At 42.3% G+C, this 15,781-nt stretch overlaps 1 protein-coding gene across 3 annotated transcripts in view; it reads right to left on the bottom strand.

The window, feature by feature from the left end:
* The window catches only part of DAAM2 (dishevelled associated activator of morphogenesis 2), a 3,932,565-nt gene that overhangs the window by 857,913 nt on the left and 3,058,871 nt on the right, over positions 1 to 15,781 (bottom strand). For all 3 annotated transcript variants that reach the window (XM_044084849.1, XM_044084851.1, XM_044084855.1), the window contains exon 18: positions 7,377 to 7,483. In XM_044084849.1, the coding sequence (XP_043940784.1) occupies positions 7,377 to 7,483 (107 nt within the window). The remainder of the gene's footprint in view (positions 1 to 7,376; positions 7,484 to 15,781) is intronic.

The raw sequence follows: 15,781 nt of genomic DNA on the forward strand, positions 1-15,781 counted from the left end.
CGGTCAGTCTACCAAAGACTCCTGATACTTTAAAGGTACACTGAACGTAACCTAAATGCTCCTTGCATAGCGCACAGCATAAAGGTGATGTTCAGGCTTACCACAGCCAGAACTTCTTTGCTGCCAGTCCGATCTTTTCACCATTGGTCTGTTTACATGTGTCCATTTTCTGCCAGTTGAATACATTTTCATTCTCCAGTAACTACCTATGCCTGTAGTTGGCAGATAAGTGCCCCCTTTGGGTTTTTTGTTTTTTCTTGTCTTGTTTTGTGCTCCTTGGGATTAATGTCATCCAGGAAGGGTAAATGCCAGTGTGGAAGACAGATTCCCCATAAAGACGCCACAATAAGTGACTTTTTTTCTAGGAGCTTCTCATGACCATATGTCTTGTTCAATCTGTTAGGTGTTCATCTTGAAAAACCTTTGCAGTAGACTTTCTTCCCTTTCCTTGTATCTTGAGAACCAGCATCTTAAGCTTCTCACTAAAGATACAATGGAAGGAATCTCTTACTCTGAGGGTCAGCCTTTAGAGAAGAATGTGGAAAAAGGTATGTCTGGAATCTTCCACTGTCCAGCCTCTGCCAGGTGTTTCATCAGAGGTTGTTAGAAACCTGGAGGCTCGCCCGGCTGTCTTATCAGATTTTTCTGCTGTGACCGTGTCAGAGGCTGGTGAGGATCTGTCTGGCAGCACTTCCGAAGAGGCTTTGCAGGTGTCCGTCTTGGCCATTCAGGGGGAACCATGGTTGATTTCTTCCAAGGAGGCCTAGGGGAGTTCCTCCATTTTTAGTTGGGGAAGAAGTTCCTACTACGCTTCTTGGCTGTCATCCTGGGTGTGAGCCTTCTAAGTTTTTTGGTAGGGACATTCTCTTAACAAAGAAACAGAAACTTAAATGTGTTTCTTCTGCTTCTAGGGATCCACAAAGTGAGGGGCAGGCATTTACTGTGGGGATATTTACTGCTTTAATGTCCTTAAAGCCTCCTCAAGCGGTTTCAGTTCCTGCTCCTCCTTGGTCCTTTACTTCCCTTAAAAGGCCTAGAGGACAGGATTCATCTGGGGAAGAGTTGGATTCTGATGACAAATCCCTGACTTATTCTACTCAAATTCCTTCTCCTTTGGATTATGGGTCAGAAGAGGGGGAATCTATTAGTCTTGGTGTTCCTTTTGAGGAAGTTTCCTTTGGGGGCACACTCTCTAGGATGATGGACGTTTTTTTTAAGTGCGATTATGCTTAGGTCTTTGATATCCATAAGAGGTACTATGAATTGCTGCAAATGGAATCTCCTAATCCTGCGGCTATTCCTCCTGCTCTGGCTGCTTTGCTGGATGCTTTCTCCAATGCCTCTCATGTGCCTGATTCTCTGACCGCCCCCCCCCCCCCCGCTCCCAAGAAACCTGACAGGTTTTATAGGGTGCCTGAGGACTGTTATCTTTTATATAAGTGTCCTGCTTCTGACCTAACTGTGGTGTCTGTAGCCTCTGATAAGCCATCTCAATTGCTTCCTTCGCCCAAGTTACTGCCTTCTAACAAGGACAGCAGAGTTATGGAAAGGCTGGATAAGAAGGTTTACACTTCTGCTACCCTAACTTTTAGGGCTAGTATTTATCAGACCCATATGTCTAGGTATGCGTTGGCTCTTATTTCTTATGCCTGTCAACTTATTTTTGATTTTCCAGACTCTGAGGGTAAAACTTCTGTATGTTCTTTCCTTGCTAGGAACTTCCTCTCAAGTCATTTGTCATACTATTAAATGTAGTTATGCTGAGGCAGATGCCTCTTCTAGGGCTGCTGTTTTTGGTTCAGTGATAAGGACGTATTCTTGGCTTAGGCTTCAACATCTATCTGATGATATTAAGGCTAAGATGATGGATGCTCCTCTGGATTCTAAGTTATTGTTTAGGGAAAGTGCTGCTGGTTTAAGTCCCTTCAGGATAAGGGTAAGGTCTTACAGGAGCTTAAACATGTGTTTGTTTCTCCTGTGCCTAAATTTCAGAGAAGCTACCCCGCTAAACCTGCCTTTGTTCGTAGGTAATCTTGCCCTTCTAGTAAAGGTAAGAAGAGTAGCAAATGGGCTCATCCTGCTAAGGCTCCTGAGTTTTCCAGACAAACCACGTGCTGTATGACTGTCTTTCCCAGTGACATTCCTATTTCTCTTTGCCTTTCTCTTTCTCTTCCTGTTTGGCTTCAGATTACTCAGGATTCTTGGGTTCTGTCAATTATTCATCAGGTGTACTTCATGGTGTGGAAATCCTGTCCCCCTTTTATGGGCATTCCTCAGCCTCCTCTGGAACAACTTCCCTTTTTTTCCAGAATTTCTTAAAAATCTTTTGACTCAGGGTACTAGTCAAGAGGTGCCTGTGCCCCAAAGGGGGAAAGAGTTCTACTCTAAACTCTCTAGTGCCCAGGAAAGAGGACACTTGGAGACCTATTCTAGACCTCTCTTATCTAAACACTTTTCTAAAAGTGCCTTCCTTTTGGATGTTGTCCCTTCAGATTATGTTTCCTCTCTTGTTACCTCATGACTATATGGTGTCTCTGGATCTTAAGGATGCTTATGTGCCCCAAAGGGGGAAAGAGTTCTACTCTAAACTCTCTAGTGCCCAGGAAAGAGGACACTTGGAGACCTATTCTAGACCTCTCTTATCTAAACACTTTTCTAAAAGTGCCTTCCTTTTGGATGTTGTCCCTTCAGATTATGTTTCCTCTCTTGTTACCTCATGACTATATGGTGTCTCTGGATCTTAAGGATGCTTATTTCCATATTCCGATCCATCCTCTTTTCAGGAAGTTTTTGCATTTCTCTGTTGCTTCCTGGCATTTTCAGTTCTTTGCTTTGCCCTTTGGCCTTTCTACTGCCCCAAGGGTATTCACCAAATGCCTTGCTCCTGTGACTGCTTTTTCAGGCTTCAAGGGATCGAAATTTGTCCTTACTTGGAAGACCTTTTGATTCATGCGTTCCCTCCACAGACCCTTTTGCAAAATCTTCATTTTGCCATTGCCTTTCAGAGTCTGGGGTTCACTATAAATTTCAAAAAATCTTCTCTGACTCCTTCTCAGGATCATGATATTCTGAGTAGCAGGATTCAGATGGTGCCAATGCTGGCTTCCCTGCCCCCTCCAAAGGTCTTAACTCTCATTTATTTCTTTCACACTCTTCTTCCTCTGGCTTCCATTACTGCCATGGAGTTTCTGAGAGCACTGGTTTTCAAGGCATCCATCATTCTGATGCTCCCTCTGGTCAAACTTCACAAGAGAAAGTTTCAGTGGTTTATGAAGTCAGTGTGGCTTCACATGCACATCCCCAAGACTTTGTAGTCCTCTTCTTCCTTGTTTCAGACAGGAACTTCACTGGTGGATTCAGCAGCTGTCTCTGAATCCAGGGATCCCTTTTCATCCCCCTCTTCCCTCAAAGGAATTGTTCACAGACACTTTAGACATTGGATGGGGGGGGGTGACATTTGGCTACCTAAAAGTTTAGGAAGTGTGGTCACCTTGTCAGCAGAAGGAGCATATCAATGTCAAAGATATGAGAGCTCTTCTGCTGGCTCTTCAGGTCTGTCATCCTCTTTTCTCTCCAGGGCCTCTCAAGGTGTTCACAGACAATACCACAGTGATGTGATATATCAACAAACAGGGAGGAACAGATCTTATCTTCTTTGCCGGCTAACACTTCTGATATGGGATCTTGCTGTCAAGTATCAAGTGACTCTTCAGCCACTTTATATTCCTTTCGGTCAGAACATTGTGGCAGACAATCTGAGCAGGTCCTTAACTCAGTCACATGAATGGACGCTTCACAGGGATGTGTTTCTGGACATTATCCACTAGTGGGGTACTCCTCAAGTGGATCTTTTTGCCTCCACTCTGAACAGACAACTTCTTCTGTTTTGTGCCACAGTCCCAGGTCCTCTCTGGTGTGGAAGGTGGACGCACTATAATTTTCTTGGAAGCGGATGTTTCTTTATGCATTCCCTCCCCTTCCTATCATTCTGAAAGTCCTGTTCAGAATTCAACAGGATGCTCCCAAAATCTTGTTGGTGACTTTCTTTTGTCCTCAACAGCACAGGTTCCCTCTTCTTCTGCATTTAGCCAGTGGCAATAATCACAAGTTACCTCACTCTACACCCAAAAGACAAGGGATCTCTTATCCATCCCCACCTCTCCACACTTCAACTGACACTGTGGCTGATAGGATTTTGATTCCTCGTAGACACCTTTTTTTCCTGAGAAAGTGCTGCAGGTCCTGTAGGAGGCCAGGAAACCTACTACTAGAAAATCCTACTTAGCCAAATGGAAGAGCTTTTCAATTTGGTGTCTCTCTCATAACCTTGACCCACTTGCTGTGGATGTTTCTTTGGTTCTCTCTCATTTGTGTGAGTTGCTCAATGCTAGTTTGGCCTATTCTTATATTAAAGCCCACTTATTAGCTACCTCTGCTTGTCTGCCTTTTTCTCCTCCTTTAGATTCTAGATTTGAGGTGAAACAATTTCTTAAAGGTGTCCTTAATATTAGACCTCTCAGGAAGGTTGTTCCTCCTCCCCGGGATCTTAATTTTTGTTTTGGAGAAGTTGACTCAGGCTCCTTTTTGAGTCTGTTGCTTCAGCTTCCTTGCAACATTGTTCCTGGAAGACTGTTCTTGTGTTAGCTCTTACTTTTGCCAGATGGGTGACGGAGTTACAGGCCCTTATGGCTTGTCCTCCTTTTTTTACATTTCATGAGGGCAGAGTATCCTTGTGCACTAACCCTTCTTTTATACCTAAGGTGGTTAATGAGCAATCATTTAACCAGCCTATTAATCTGCCTAGCTTTTTCCCCTCTCTGCAAACTGACAGTGAGAGGGTGCTGCATACTTTGGATGTGCATAGGCAACTCAGGGTTTATACGGATAAGACTAAGGCTATTAGAAAATCTGATCAGTTATTTGTTGCTTTTCATCCTAGATCTTAGAGACTTGCTGTATCCAAGCAAACTATTTCTTCTTGGATTTCTAAGGCTATTTCTTTTTGGCAATGGCCTTCCCTCTTCAGTCAAGGCTCATTCTACTAGAGGTGTGGCTTCTTCTAGTGCTTTTTTAAGGGCTTAGATACCGATTCTACTCTTAAAGCAGCCACCTGGACTTTTGTGCATACCTTTACCAAGCACTACAAGTCCAATGGTATCTCTAGAGCTAGGGCTGGTTTTGCTACTGCCATTCTTCATGGCTTTTTAGGGGAACCTTCTGCTCCCTCACCCTCCCTAGTTTCCTCTTGAGCTCTGGCACCCTCCCATGTGTTAAGAGTACTGCAGCAGTGGATGTAAGGACATAGTACAGTTGTATAAAATCTTACTATAACAGTAGATGTCCTTGCCTTCACTCTGCAGTATTCACTCCCTCCCTCCTTCCCCCTAGTCCTTTGCCTTCCTGGATGCACAGATTACCTCTTGGGTTCCTTGGACTGGTGTTCCTACTGGGGCAATCAGTTCTGATTATGGTAGGCCTGAACGTCACCTTTATGACCTATGCTTTGCAAGGAGCATTTGGATGACATTCATTTAAAGTATCAGGAGTCTTTGGTAGACGGGCCAGACATCAGACTTCCATGGCAGGGGATCCTATATGTTAAGAATACTGCAGCAGTGAAGGCAAGGCCATCTACCGTTATGGTAAGCTTTTACACAACAGTACTTTTTCCCATACTTGTCAGAAGGAATAGGATTAGTATTTACAAAATGTTTGGACTTAGATGGTTTTGTCAAAGAAATCACTGCAATGTCAGATTCTGGATTAGAAAATAAATATTTATGTGTCTGAGCTACCTTATATAATATATCAGACTTTTTAGGGACAGGAGGTTGACTGTCAGGAATACTGCATGCTGTTAAGAAAACATCCTCAAATGCTGGTAAACAAGTGGAACAGCTGCAGACTGATGAACATCCAATTGTAACAGATCATATTATTTTTGCTGCACTACTAGAATTTCACTTTGTTTCTACTGAAACAACTCTTTCATTTTCATAACCTCTTCTGGAAAGGAGTCTGAAGCATTATTCTCTTCAGAATCTGATTCTTCTGCCTGAAGAGAATTAACAGATGAAATCTCCTCCCATTCCAGTCCCTATTCTACTGACTGGGAATCAATGTCAGAAAAAGGGGTAATTTATTTTCTTTTACCACAAACTGAAGAATCAGAGTTTAAGGAAGTAAATTGCTTGGAGTAACCCTTATCAAATTCTATTAAATCTTCCAAGTCAAATCTTCCAAGTCCAAGGTCAGATAGACAGGAAAAACCAAAACATTTAACTTTTTGTTTCATTTTTTGGAAGACCCACCCTAGAAACTGACTACCTCAAAGCAGAGGCACTTGCCCGGGAATCAGGCACCTTAGCTAAGCCACTGATAAAGTATCTACCACCTCCTCCTCCTCCTACTCTTCTAAGACAGACAACAGTGGCTCTCCCATGCCTGCAGAGGACATCCTATCAGCCACAGAGGTTGTGTCTAATTCTTGGTTCTTAGTGGCTTCCCAAGGATCTACATCAGAGGGATCCAGGGAAACGATGTGTGCTCTGGGGAACCAGATATGGCCAAAGCAGAGTTACCCATCAATGGCTGAGGGAGCAAAGAAGCCTGCTTAACAGACCAAGCCTCCTTGGAATTTTTCTTTTTCTTGTGGACAGTGGAGGAAGAACTGAAGAGTCTGAAGCTTGCTCCATGGTTCAGCTGAAGAAAGCTTCTGAATGAAGGTTAGTGTATTTCAGAAGAGTTAGTGAAGGTCCTGACAAAGCAAGCACAACCACCAAACACTTGCTCCAGTCGCTATTAATAGTAATTTACACAACTCAGCAAAAATAATGTCAGAGAAAATATTTTTAACCAATATTCCTCAGAAAAATCATTAAAGAAGGAAACTACATCTTCTGACTGGAATAGTCTTATGACAGTTGCAGCTCTGGTGACTATGATGCCCATTTTGTTTATATACTGCCTAGCTTAGCAGTACATCTGCTTATGCAGCATTAAGTGTTAGGACCAGTGATTGCCAAGCTAGATTCCTGATGTCTTGTCAGTGGCTGTAGAAGAAGAGTAGAGTGTTAGGATTGGCACTTAGTACAACTTCTTAATATTTCAATTAATTTGCTTGTAGAATGAAACCTTTATAGAGGTACCAATGTTTTTGCATTAGTAGTTTTACAGATAAGCAGAAAAATGTACAGATGGCTACTGCGTATCAAGCAGGCATATCAGTAAATGTCTTGATGTTTCTCAATATAACTATACAGTACAACTGTAATTTGCTTACTCTTTACCATCTCTCAAAAACATGGTACTGTAATTGGTTCAATTACTTGGCATGTATTTAGCTCAAATTTGCAAACTAATAATGCATTTTATACCTGCTCATTTCATACAGGAACCTGTCTGCACGAGCCATACGGTCAATTTCATGCTTGTGCTCTCCCAGAAGATCTATGTCACTCTTCTCTGGAACAAACTTCAGCAGCTAAAATACAAAGAATGTGCTCATGAATATCATAACATTAAATGATAAAATGTAAAGGGGTGCTCGTAATAGAAGGTAAACAGATCTTACTACTTAACAACTGGTTTCTTATGCAAACTGATCAAAGCTGTATCTGAAGTCCCAGCATGTTCTCCACTTTGCCTACAGTAAGCAAATATAATTCTCCAAAAAGTGCTGCAGTCCCTAATGTTTGCTGTGTTCGCATTTTTTGGCCTTTTTTCTAATAGTGTCTAATGAGCATGTAATATGCACATCAAAAATGCCATAGCACTATGATCATGATGGATCATTTTTAGTTACTTGAGTTACTTGCTTCCACTTTTTCCACCACTAACATTCTTATTCAAGTACCAGCAACTTCTAATATGTACAACACTCTCCCCCCACATTATTTCTACCATTTATTTCCATTCTGCAGTTTGCATTATGTAACTGCTTTTTGTCTGCAACATATATGCCATCTGATTTTCAGAAACCCTACATGACAGCAGACTAAGATGTAAGACAAACTGGATTTAGCAGTTTGACTATAATGCAATTCTTTATACCCTTCCGCGTGCCAGCAAAGATACAGCATCTAAAACCATGTAGGACTCAATAACAAAAAAACAAACGCACATTATAACTCAAAGTCTACTACTTCCAGGATCAACCTTCATGAATTAAATCACTCTTCTTATCAACAGCCAGTCTTTTTTCTTGCTGACATTAGCAGGTGAGGGCTACCATTAATTCTGTTTCAGTCATTTTATCTCCCAACAAGATAATCCTCTTGTTGCTCAACCACTATTTTCCCATCTAAGCACTGTCTATTTTGTGGCAGTAAATAAGAACAGTATTCAGCCTCTGAAACGGCAAATGCAGGCATTTTTGCCTACTGGTGACACATTTTACACTGAACATGTGGTGGCAGTAAAAGGGCTTTAAAACTTTACCTGGCTCCATGGTGCAGAGGATGGGTTTCTGACTGCATCCCAAGTTACTGGGGTTTGAACAGCAGCTCCAGCACTGGAGGAGCCAGGAAAGGGGGGGGGGGTGCAGCCTATTTGCCTCTCCGGGGAGATGGAGTTGCAGCTGCACACATTCGAAGACACACTTGGAGGTGCATACATCTTGGTTATGACCTAGGAAGCTCACCTTCTTGGAGTAGGGTAGGGACACCAGAAAAGAACACTCCTTGCAGAAGTGAAAGAACATCCTATTTTGTCATTCATTGCAAACCCTTCTCTACAGCTCAGTGGGAGTGTGCATTAGGAACTGAGGAAAACTAAAATGAGAAAATCTCAAATCACCCCGCTGGCTGTATGAATGAAGGTCCCTCCCATTCATCACTCACCCCAGTAACGAGGAACAAAGCAGCTGAATGGCAGTTGGGAGGGCTGATGAACAGAAGACAATGGGAGCAAAGACTGCAAAAAAAATGGACTTTAAAACTTTCCAAACTACCTAATAATATCCTCAATTCCACCTGTCAAGCTTATTGCCAAATTAACATAAATCCAGCAAAAAAAACTCACAGGTTGGCAATCTATAATGAGGGTTAAAAACTAACTTTATTTACTACAGTAATCAACCTACACACTATTTTAGAATTTTGCTGAGCAGGGTCAGTTTGGTAGCAGCAGATAGACACTATACCCACCCCACCCCAATCTACTGCACTAATCTTCTTAAAATAACTTTTTAAGCATTTCATTACTCACTGACAATGGGGCGGCCATGGTGGTGCAGTGGTTAGCGTTGTCGACTCACAGCAAGAGGTTCTCCGGTTCGATCCTCAGCTGGGGTGCCTTCTGTGTGGAGTCTGCATGTCCTCCCTGTGGTCGCGTGGGTTTCCTCCAGGTGCTCCGGTTTCCTCCTACATCCCACAGACATGCTATAGGTGAATTGGACACTCTCTAAATTGGCCCTAGGTATGAGTGTGTGTGTGCCTTCTGTGAAAGGTTGGGCGTCGGGCTGGCAACTCGACACTGTAAAACCTCTACTGCCAATCATGAGCGGACAGGTGATTCGCTGTGGCGACCCCTAACCGGGAAAAGCCGAAAGAAGAAGAAGAAGATTACTCACTGACAATCTTTTTTTATTCCTTCACATATTGATCCAGATGACATTAGCTGTTCCTACTTTAATTGTCCCTGGTGCTACCCTAGGACTGAGACCACTGTGACATCGGAGGGTTGACAAGGAGAAGGGAAATGTAGAGTAGAGCAAACCAGCAGCATCACATATGACAGCTTTGTATGCCACAGAATTTTTGATATGTCGTAACTATGTGGGTCTGTTTGACAACATAGGCATCATCTCACATAAATAAAAGTTATGTATTTACCATAAGGAGAAACTTAGTTGACACCTGGCTGTATACTGAATAGCTGGACAGTTCTTTGAAGATGTCTCTTCTTCATAGCTATGAATCCCTCATTAGCTCAAGCTCCACTCCTTACCCGTAATACCTCTGTAATGCCCAGTCTTTCCAGATCAGGTAGAGCCACTAAAACCAATGTAATTTTTTCCTCTGCTCAGAAAAAAAACAAACATGTGGCGAAAAGACTGAATATGCACCTAATTAGACTTAGACAATTCCATGGCCTCTGGGGATCCTCCAGGTCTCTGTGGACAATGAAAATTTCAGAGGGGAACTGGTGCTCAGGTTAGTTACTGTGTATGGCCAGAGATCAACTACAATTAAGATGTTAAGCACATAACTTTCATATTAAGACTGATCTGATTAAAACACTGTAATGGCTGGAATTATTCCCCAGCAGACATTGTGTGGTACAATGACAAGATTCCTTTTAAAATGGTAGCCCCAAAGGATCTAGCTGATATCAGCTGCTCATTGTTTTTCCCAGACAGACCTTGTGACCATGTCCAAACTAGACAGATTAGGCAACTGCACCTATATCATTCAGTGGCAGGTTTTTCAGGAATGCTGTAGATGTTGCCTGGACTGTAATAAAATGTGTCCTGGGTTTAGATGACAATGACTTTTGCAAAAATCTGATTGGAGTCTATCTTGAATAAAAACACTGGAGACATAAATCATGTTATGGCAAACAGATTTATTTCTGAGTAGGGAAGCTACATTCTTAGGACATGCAGCAGCAAATTTAACATGTCAGACTACAGGCTAGCTTAAATACATAAAAGTACAAAATCAACAATTCCTTAGCTTAGGTTGTACTTTTGAAACATTTTGCAATCACAAAGTACAGTTGCGTAAGTTGAACTTACCATAACAGTAGATGTTCGAATGATAACTGCTGCAGTAGCCTTAGCTATAAGGGTTATATCCTGTCAAGGATATAATGGCCGGCCAGCTTGCAAAGCTTCAGGGCATCTTCCAAATGCCCTCGCTCTCAAGCAGCTTGAGCTAAGCTAATTAAAAGTCAAGTTCAGGTGCAAAGCCCTTCACAGCTTTTCTGCCAGCAGAGAGAGGGAGGTTAAGACTTGAAAGTGTAATGCTAGGCACAACAAAAAATAAATGCCTTCACCCTGGTATAAAAAACACACCAAAAAAACATAAGGGAGACACAGGGAGGGAGCAGCTACTGTACAGTGATCATTTGAGCACCTGCTGTTATGGGAAGTTCAACTTACACAGCTTATTACATTCTTCACAATTATCACTGCTGCAGTAGCCTTAGCTACACAGGTAGGTTACCATAGCTGACTACAATTGGGAGGTGGAAGGAGAAGGGTCCAGGAGCCCCTGGAGAATGGTCCCAGCAAAGCTTGATCTAAACACAGAAAACAAATCAAGCTTACAGTGTTCTGTAAAAATATGTAGAGAGGAACAAGTAGCAGCTTCTAGCATACTTCTAGAAGCAATCCTTTCTAATCAGCCATAGATAAAGCCAAGGTCCTGGTAGAGTGGGCCTTGACTCTGCCTGGAATACATTTGTTATGGTGAGTATAACAACAGGTAATAGTCTTAGACTTGGAAATAGTCTGTTTTGACAAAGGTTGTGCCTTCGCCTTACTTCCAAAAGAAATGAACAAATGATCCGAAGATCTGAAGATTTAGTTCTATCAAGATACTACATGAGTTGTCTGTGGACAACCAAGGTATGGAGTATCCTTCTCCCTCAGTTTTAGGTTCTGGAAAGAAAAAGGGGAGTTGGATATATTAGCTGGTTCAAATGGAGCAAATACTAGCTTCTCTAACATAAAACTAAGATCCCAAAGAGGAGCTACCAATTTCCTAGGAGGCCTCTGATACAAAACCCCTTTCAAGAACATTTTGACAAGAGACTGCATTGAAAAAGGAGGTTCTGTGAGCAGACATGCCGGAATGGATGATAAATGAACCCTGACAAAGGAATAAGAAAGGCCATAGAATAGTTACTCACTCAAATATTGTAAAATCAGAGAACAACTAGCCTTGAATGGGTGCTGATTATGTTGTTGGCACCAACTTGGAAATCTAGCGCCTCCATCAGTACCTGCAGCACATGTGCCTACAAGGAATTAAGATCATATCATCCAGGTAGTCAGTCGAAGATGACTGATGTCAGGGAGTATCAAACACCCCTGATTTGTGTTGTAGATCCGGTCTATGAGGAAGTTTGTGGTAATTGCCCCTGGCCATTTCCAAAAGAAGGGAAAATCATAGTTGCCTGGGCCAGAAGGGAGTCAGGTCAGTGATCTTTGGGGGTTCCTTCGGAATCCTCAGAAGTACCCTTGATATTAGTGGAAAGGGAGGAATCTTATACAGGAACATTTCTGTCCAAAAAAAAGAAAAGGAATAAGTCTTCCAGGGCTTCTTTCATGGAGTCCTGGAACAGAAATTTGCCAGTTGATTGTTCAGAGAGAAGGCATAGAAGTCTACTTGAGGAATTCCCCATAGATGGATTAAACATGGAAGACCCCCCCAATCTAGTTTCCATTTGTGAGGGTCTGCCCTTTTCCTGTTCAGCACGACTTTGCTCTGATGGAATGTAGGATACTTGTAGAGTGAGATTATGCTGTAAAGCTATATCCCATTCTAGCATGGCTAGTCTGAAAAGGGGGTACAACCTGGTTCCCCAATGTACCACATAGCTGTGGTATTGTCTGTAACCACTTAAAGATGTCCCAGGGACCAAAGATGGTTCACAGCGTTTAATGCCTTGGTTAGTGCAAGCATCTCCTTGACATTTACGTGCTTGTATCTGTCCTTGGTGTCCCACACCTCCTACACTTTTATCCCTCCAGAAACAGCTCCCCAAGCAAAACCCAAAGTGCTGTGGTGGCTGACTGTTTTGGTGCAGGGAGGGAGAAGGGTGGACCTGGATTTAAGGATATCTGTTGTCTCCAACAAAAGATTTCATTTCTGGCAAACCCCTGCACTGGGTTCCGAAAAAGTAAAGGTTATTGATGCTGAGACCAAGAGATTTCAGATACCACTGTAAACTTCTCATGTGGAGTCTTGTCAGGGGTATCATGAGAATCATAGATTCCATGAGACCCAAAATCATGATTTATTTCCTCCCAGTAATCAAAGTCTGAGTGGAAATCCTTACAAATAGATCTAGATAAAGATCTATGTTTTCCTGTGGAAGAAAAGCTCTTTGAAATGAGGTGTCTAGCTGACATCCCAGGAACACTATTCTGCATAATGGGTCAAGAAAGACTTTGTGATGTCCGCTTGGAATCCCAGTTTGTGCAACAGATGCCTCACCCAAAACAGACATTCCTAACACCTTGAAAAGACTCTCCAAACATAACCAAGTCATCTAAGTTTGGATAAATGTGGATACCCTGTAGCCTGCAATGCAAATGTAACTGCAGCTAAACACTTTGTGAACACTCTTGGTGCAGTGTATAGTCCAAAGGGTAAGGCAGAGAACTAATAATGTGATCCAAACACACAAAACCTTAAGAAACGTCTGAACTCTGGATAAATTGGGATGTGAGGATAAGCAGCTTTTAAGTTTAGTGTTACCAGAAAACTTGAAAGAGGAAGAAGAGGTAAGAAGTTGTGAAGTGACAACATTCTGAATTTGGGGATTATCACAAACAGGTTTAAAAAGAAAGACCCACAACTATCTCCAAGCATTTTCTTTCTCTGGCACTTGGAAAATCCTTGAATAAAACTCCTTCCCCATCTAGGAAGGAGGAATCGGTTCTTTCATTCCTTGGGACAACATGTGATGAAGAACAGGTGGAAACAAAGAAGTCTGATTTGCAGTATGAGAAATGACCCAATGGAGAGAATAAATGTCCTCCCATTGCTATCTGTAACCTTGATGAATGATTTTCAGAACCCATTTGTCCAAAGCAATCTGTTGCCAAACAGAAAAATGGAGATTCAGTCTTTCAGGAAGAGAAAAGGAGTAAGGGTAGGAGGGGGTCACAAGGCTTTAGCATCTGGGTCAGATTTGGGAATAGTGTATAAAAATATAAAAGACTGAGGAAAGTACAGTTGTGTATACTTACCATAAATGTAGATGTTCGAGTGTATTCACTATTGCAGTCATTACATTTGGGTAATCTGCTGGCAGGTTGCCCTCAGTCGACCTGATTAACAAAGTCTTCGGTCCTGCATCAGATGCTGTCCCTTCTTCCATGACGTCAGGTCATCAAGGGTATAAAACATGCATCAGATGCTATTACATCAGTTTTTCTTGCCCCAGATGTCAGGTGCCCTCCAAATGGGGAGCAAATAAAATTAAAAACACAAAAAATATACCTCCAATCCCAAAAGCAAATACACCAAAAGGGCTTTTAAGCATAGTGAAAGAAAGTAAAGGTATAGCCAGAGAAAAACAGGGGGCTGGAGGGAGGGTAACCAGGACTGCAACAGTGAATACACTCGAACATCTACATTTATGGTAAGTGTACACAACTTATTATATTCTTCGTGTTTCACTGTTGCAGTCATTACATTTGGGTAGATTCCCAAAGCTATGGTTGGGTGGAGGGAATTATACAGCATTAGGACCAGCTATAAGGCCCTGCAGGACAGCAGTGGCAAAGCCAGCTCTGGATTTAGAGAAAAAAGGTAAATGGTAATGTTTGGTGAACGTATGAACTGAGCTCCAGGTAGCAGCTTCTAGAATGTCCCTGGTAGGAACACCTCTGAGAAAGGCTGTAGAAGTAGATGCAGCCCTGGTGGAATGGGATCTGATCCCCTGAGAGATAGTTTTTCCATGGTGCATATAGCAGAAACGAATACAATGGCTTATCCATTTGGAAATAGTTTGCTTTGAAATAGCCTTTCCCTCTGCCCCTGCAGCAAATGCCACCAGTAGTTGTTCAGATTTTCTTTGAGATTTTGTCCTGTTTAAGTAAAATCTAAGTTGTCTGTGTACATCCAATGAATGCAGAATCCGCTCCCCCTTGTTCTGTGGATTGAGAAAGAAAGTTGGCAAATTAATGGTCTGATTAAGAGCCACACTGGACACCACCTTAGGCATGAAGGATGGATTGGTCCTGAGAGATACCCTGACCGCATGAAAAATGATGAAAGGCTCCATTGCCATAAGAGCCTATAAATTCGGAAATCCTTCTAGCTGAAGTGACTGCTAAAAGGAAAGCTGTTTTCCAGGAGAGAAATTTTAAGTCTGCAGTAGCAACTGGCTTGAAAGGAGGCAGAGTGACTTTTTCCAATACAAAATTGAGGTCCCGGGCAGGGATTGGAGCTCTCCTAGGTGGTCTTAAGTTTTTGGCCCCTCTGACATACTGCTTTAGCAGAGGATGAGAGAAGAGGGGAGGTTCTGTGTTGTAATGAGCTGAAATGGCTGAGGCATGGATTTTTATGGAAGAGGACAGGCCCTTGTGAAGCATCTCAGTTAAGTATTGTAAAATCTGAGGAAGATTGGGCACTGCTGTGATTATCCCTTGAGATTGATTCCAGGCACAGAATCTTTTCCATTTGTCAGCATAAGATTTTCTAGTACTAGGCCTTCTTGCCTCCAAAATGACATCCATCACAGGTTTGCTGAGGGATGCTAAGGGTGAATTTAGGTGATTAGCCATGCTACAAGATTCAAAGTTTGGAGCTGAGTGTGCAAAATTTGGTTGTTCTGCTTAGACAGTAAGTAAGGTGTTTGAGGCAGGTGCCATGGTGGAAGGTATGACACATTGCGCAGGAGTGGGTACCAGTGTTGTCGAGGCCAGTCTGGAGCAATCAAAATCATTTTTGGTTTGCCCTGTTTGACTTTTACTAGAACTTTGGAGAGCAGAGACAGAGGAGGAAAAGCATAGACTGATAGGTTTTTCCAGCTGAAGGATAGAGCATCCACTTTCCAGGCTTTTTTGTGATGAATTCTTGTGCAGAATTTGTCCAACTGA

This window comes from Protopterus annectens, chromosome 1.part1 (assembly GCF_019279795.1).
Source record: "Protopterus annectens isolate FY-2018-M chromosome 1.part1, PAN1.0, whole genome shotgun sequence".
Classification (NCBI taxonomy): Eukaryota; Metazoa; Chordata; order Ceratodontiformes; family Protopteridae; genus Protopterus; species Protopterus annectens.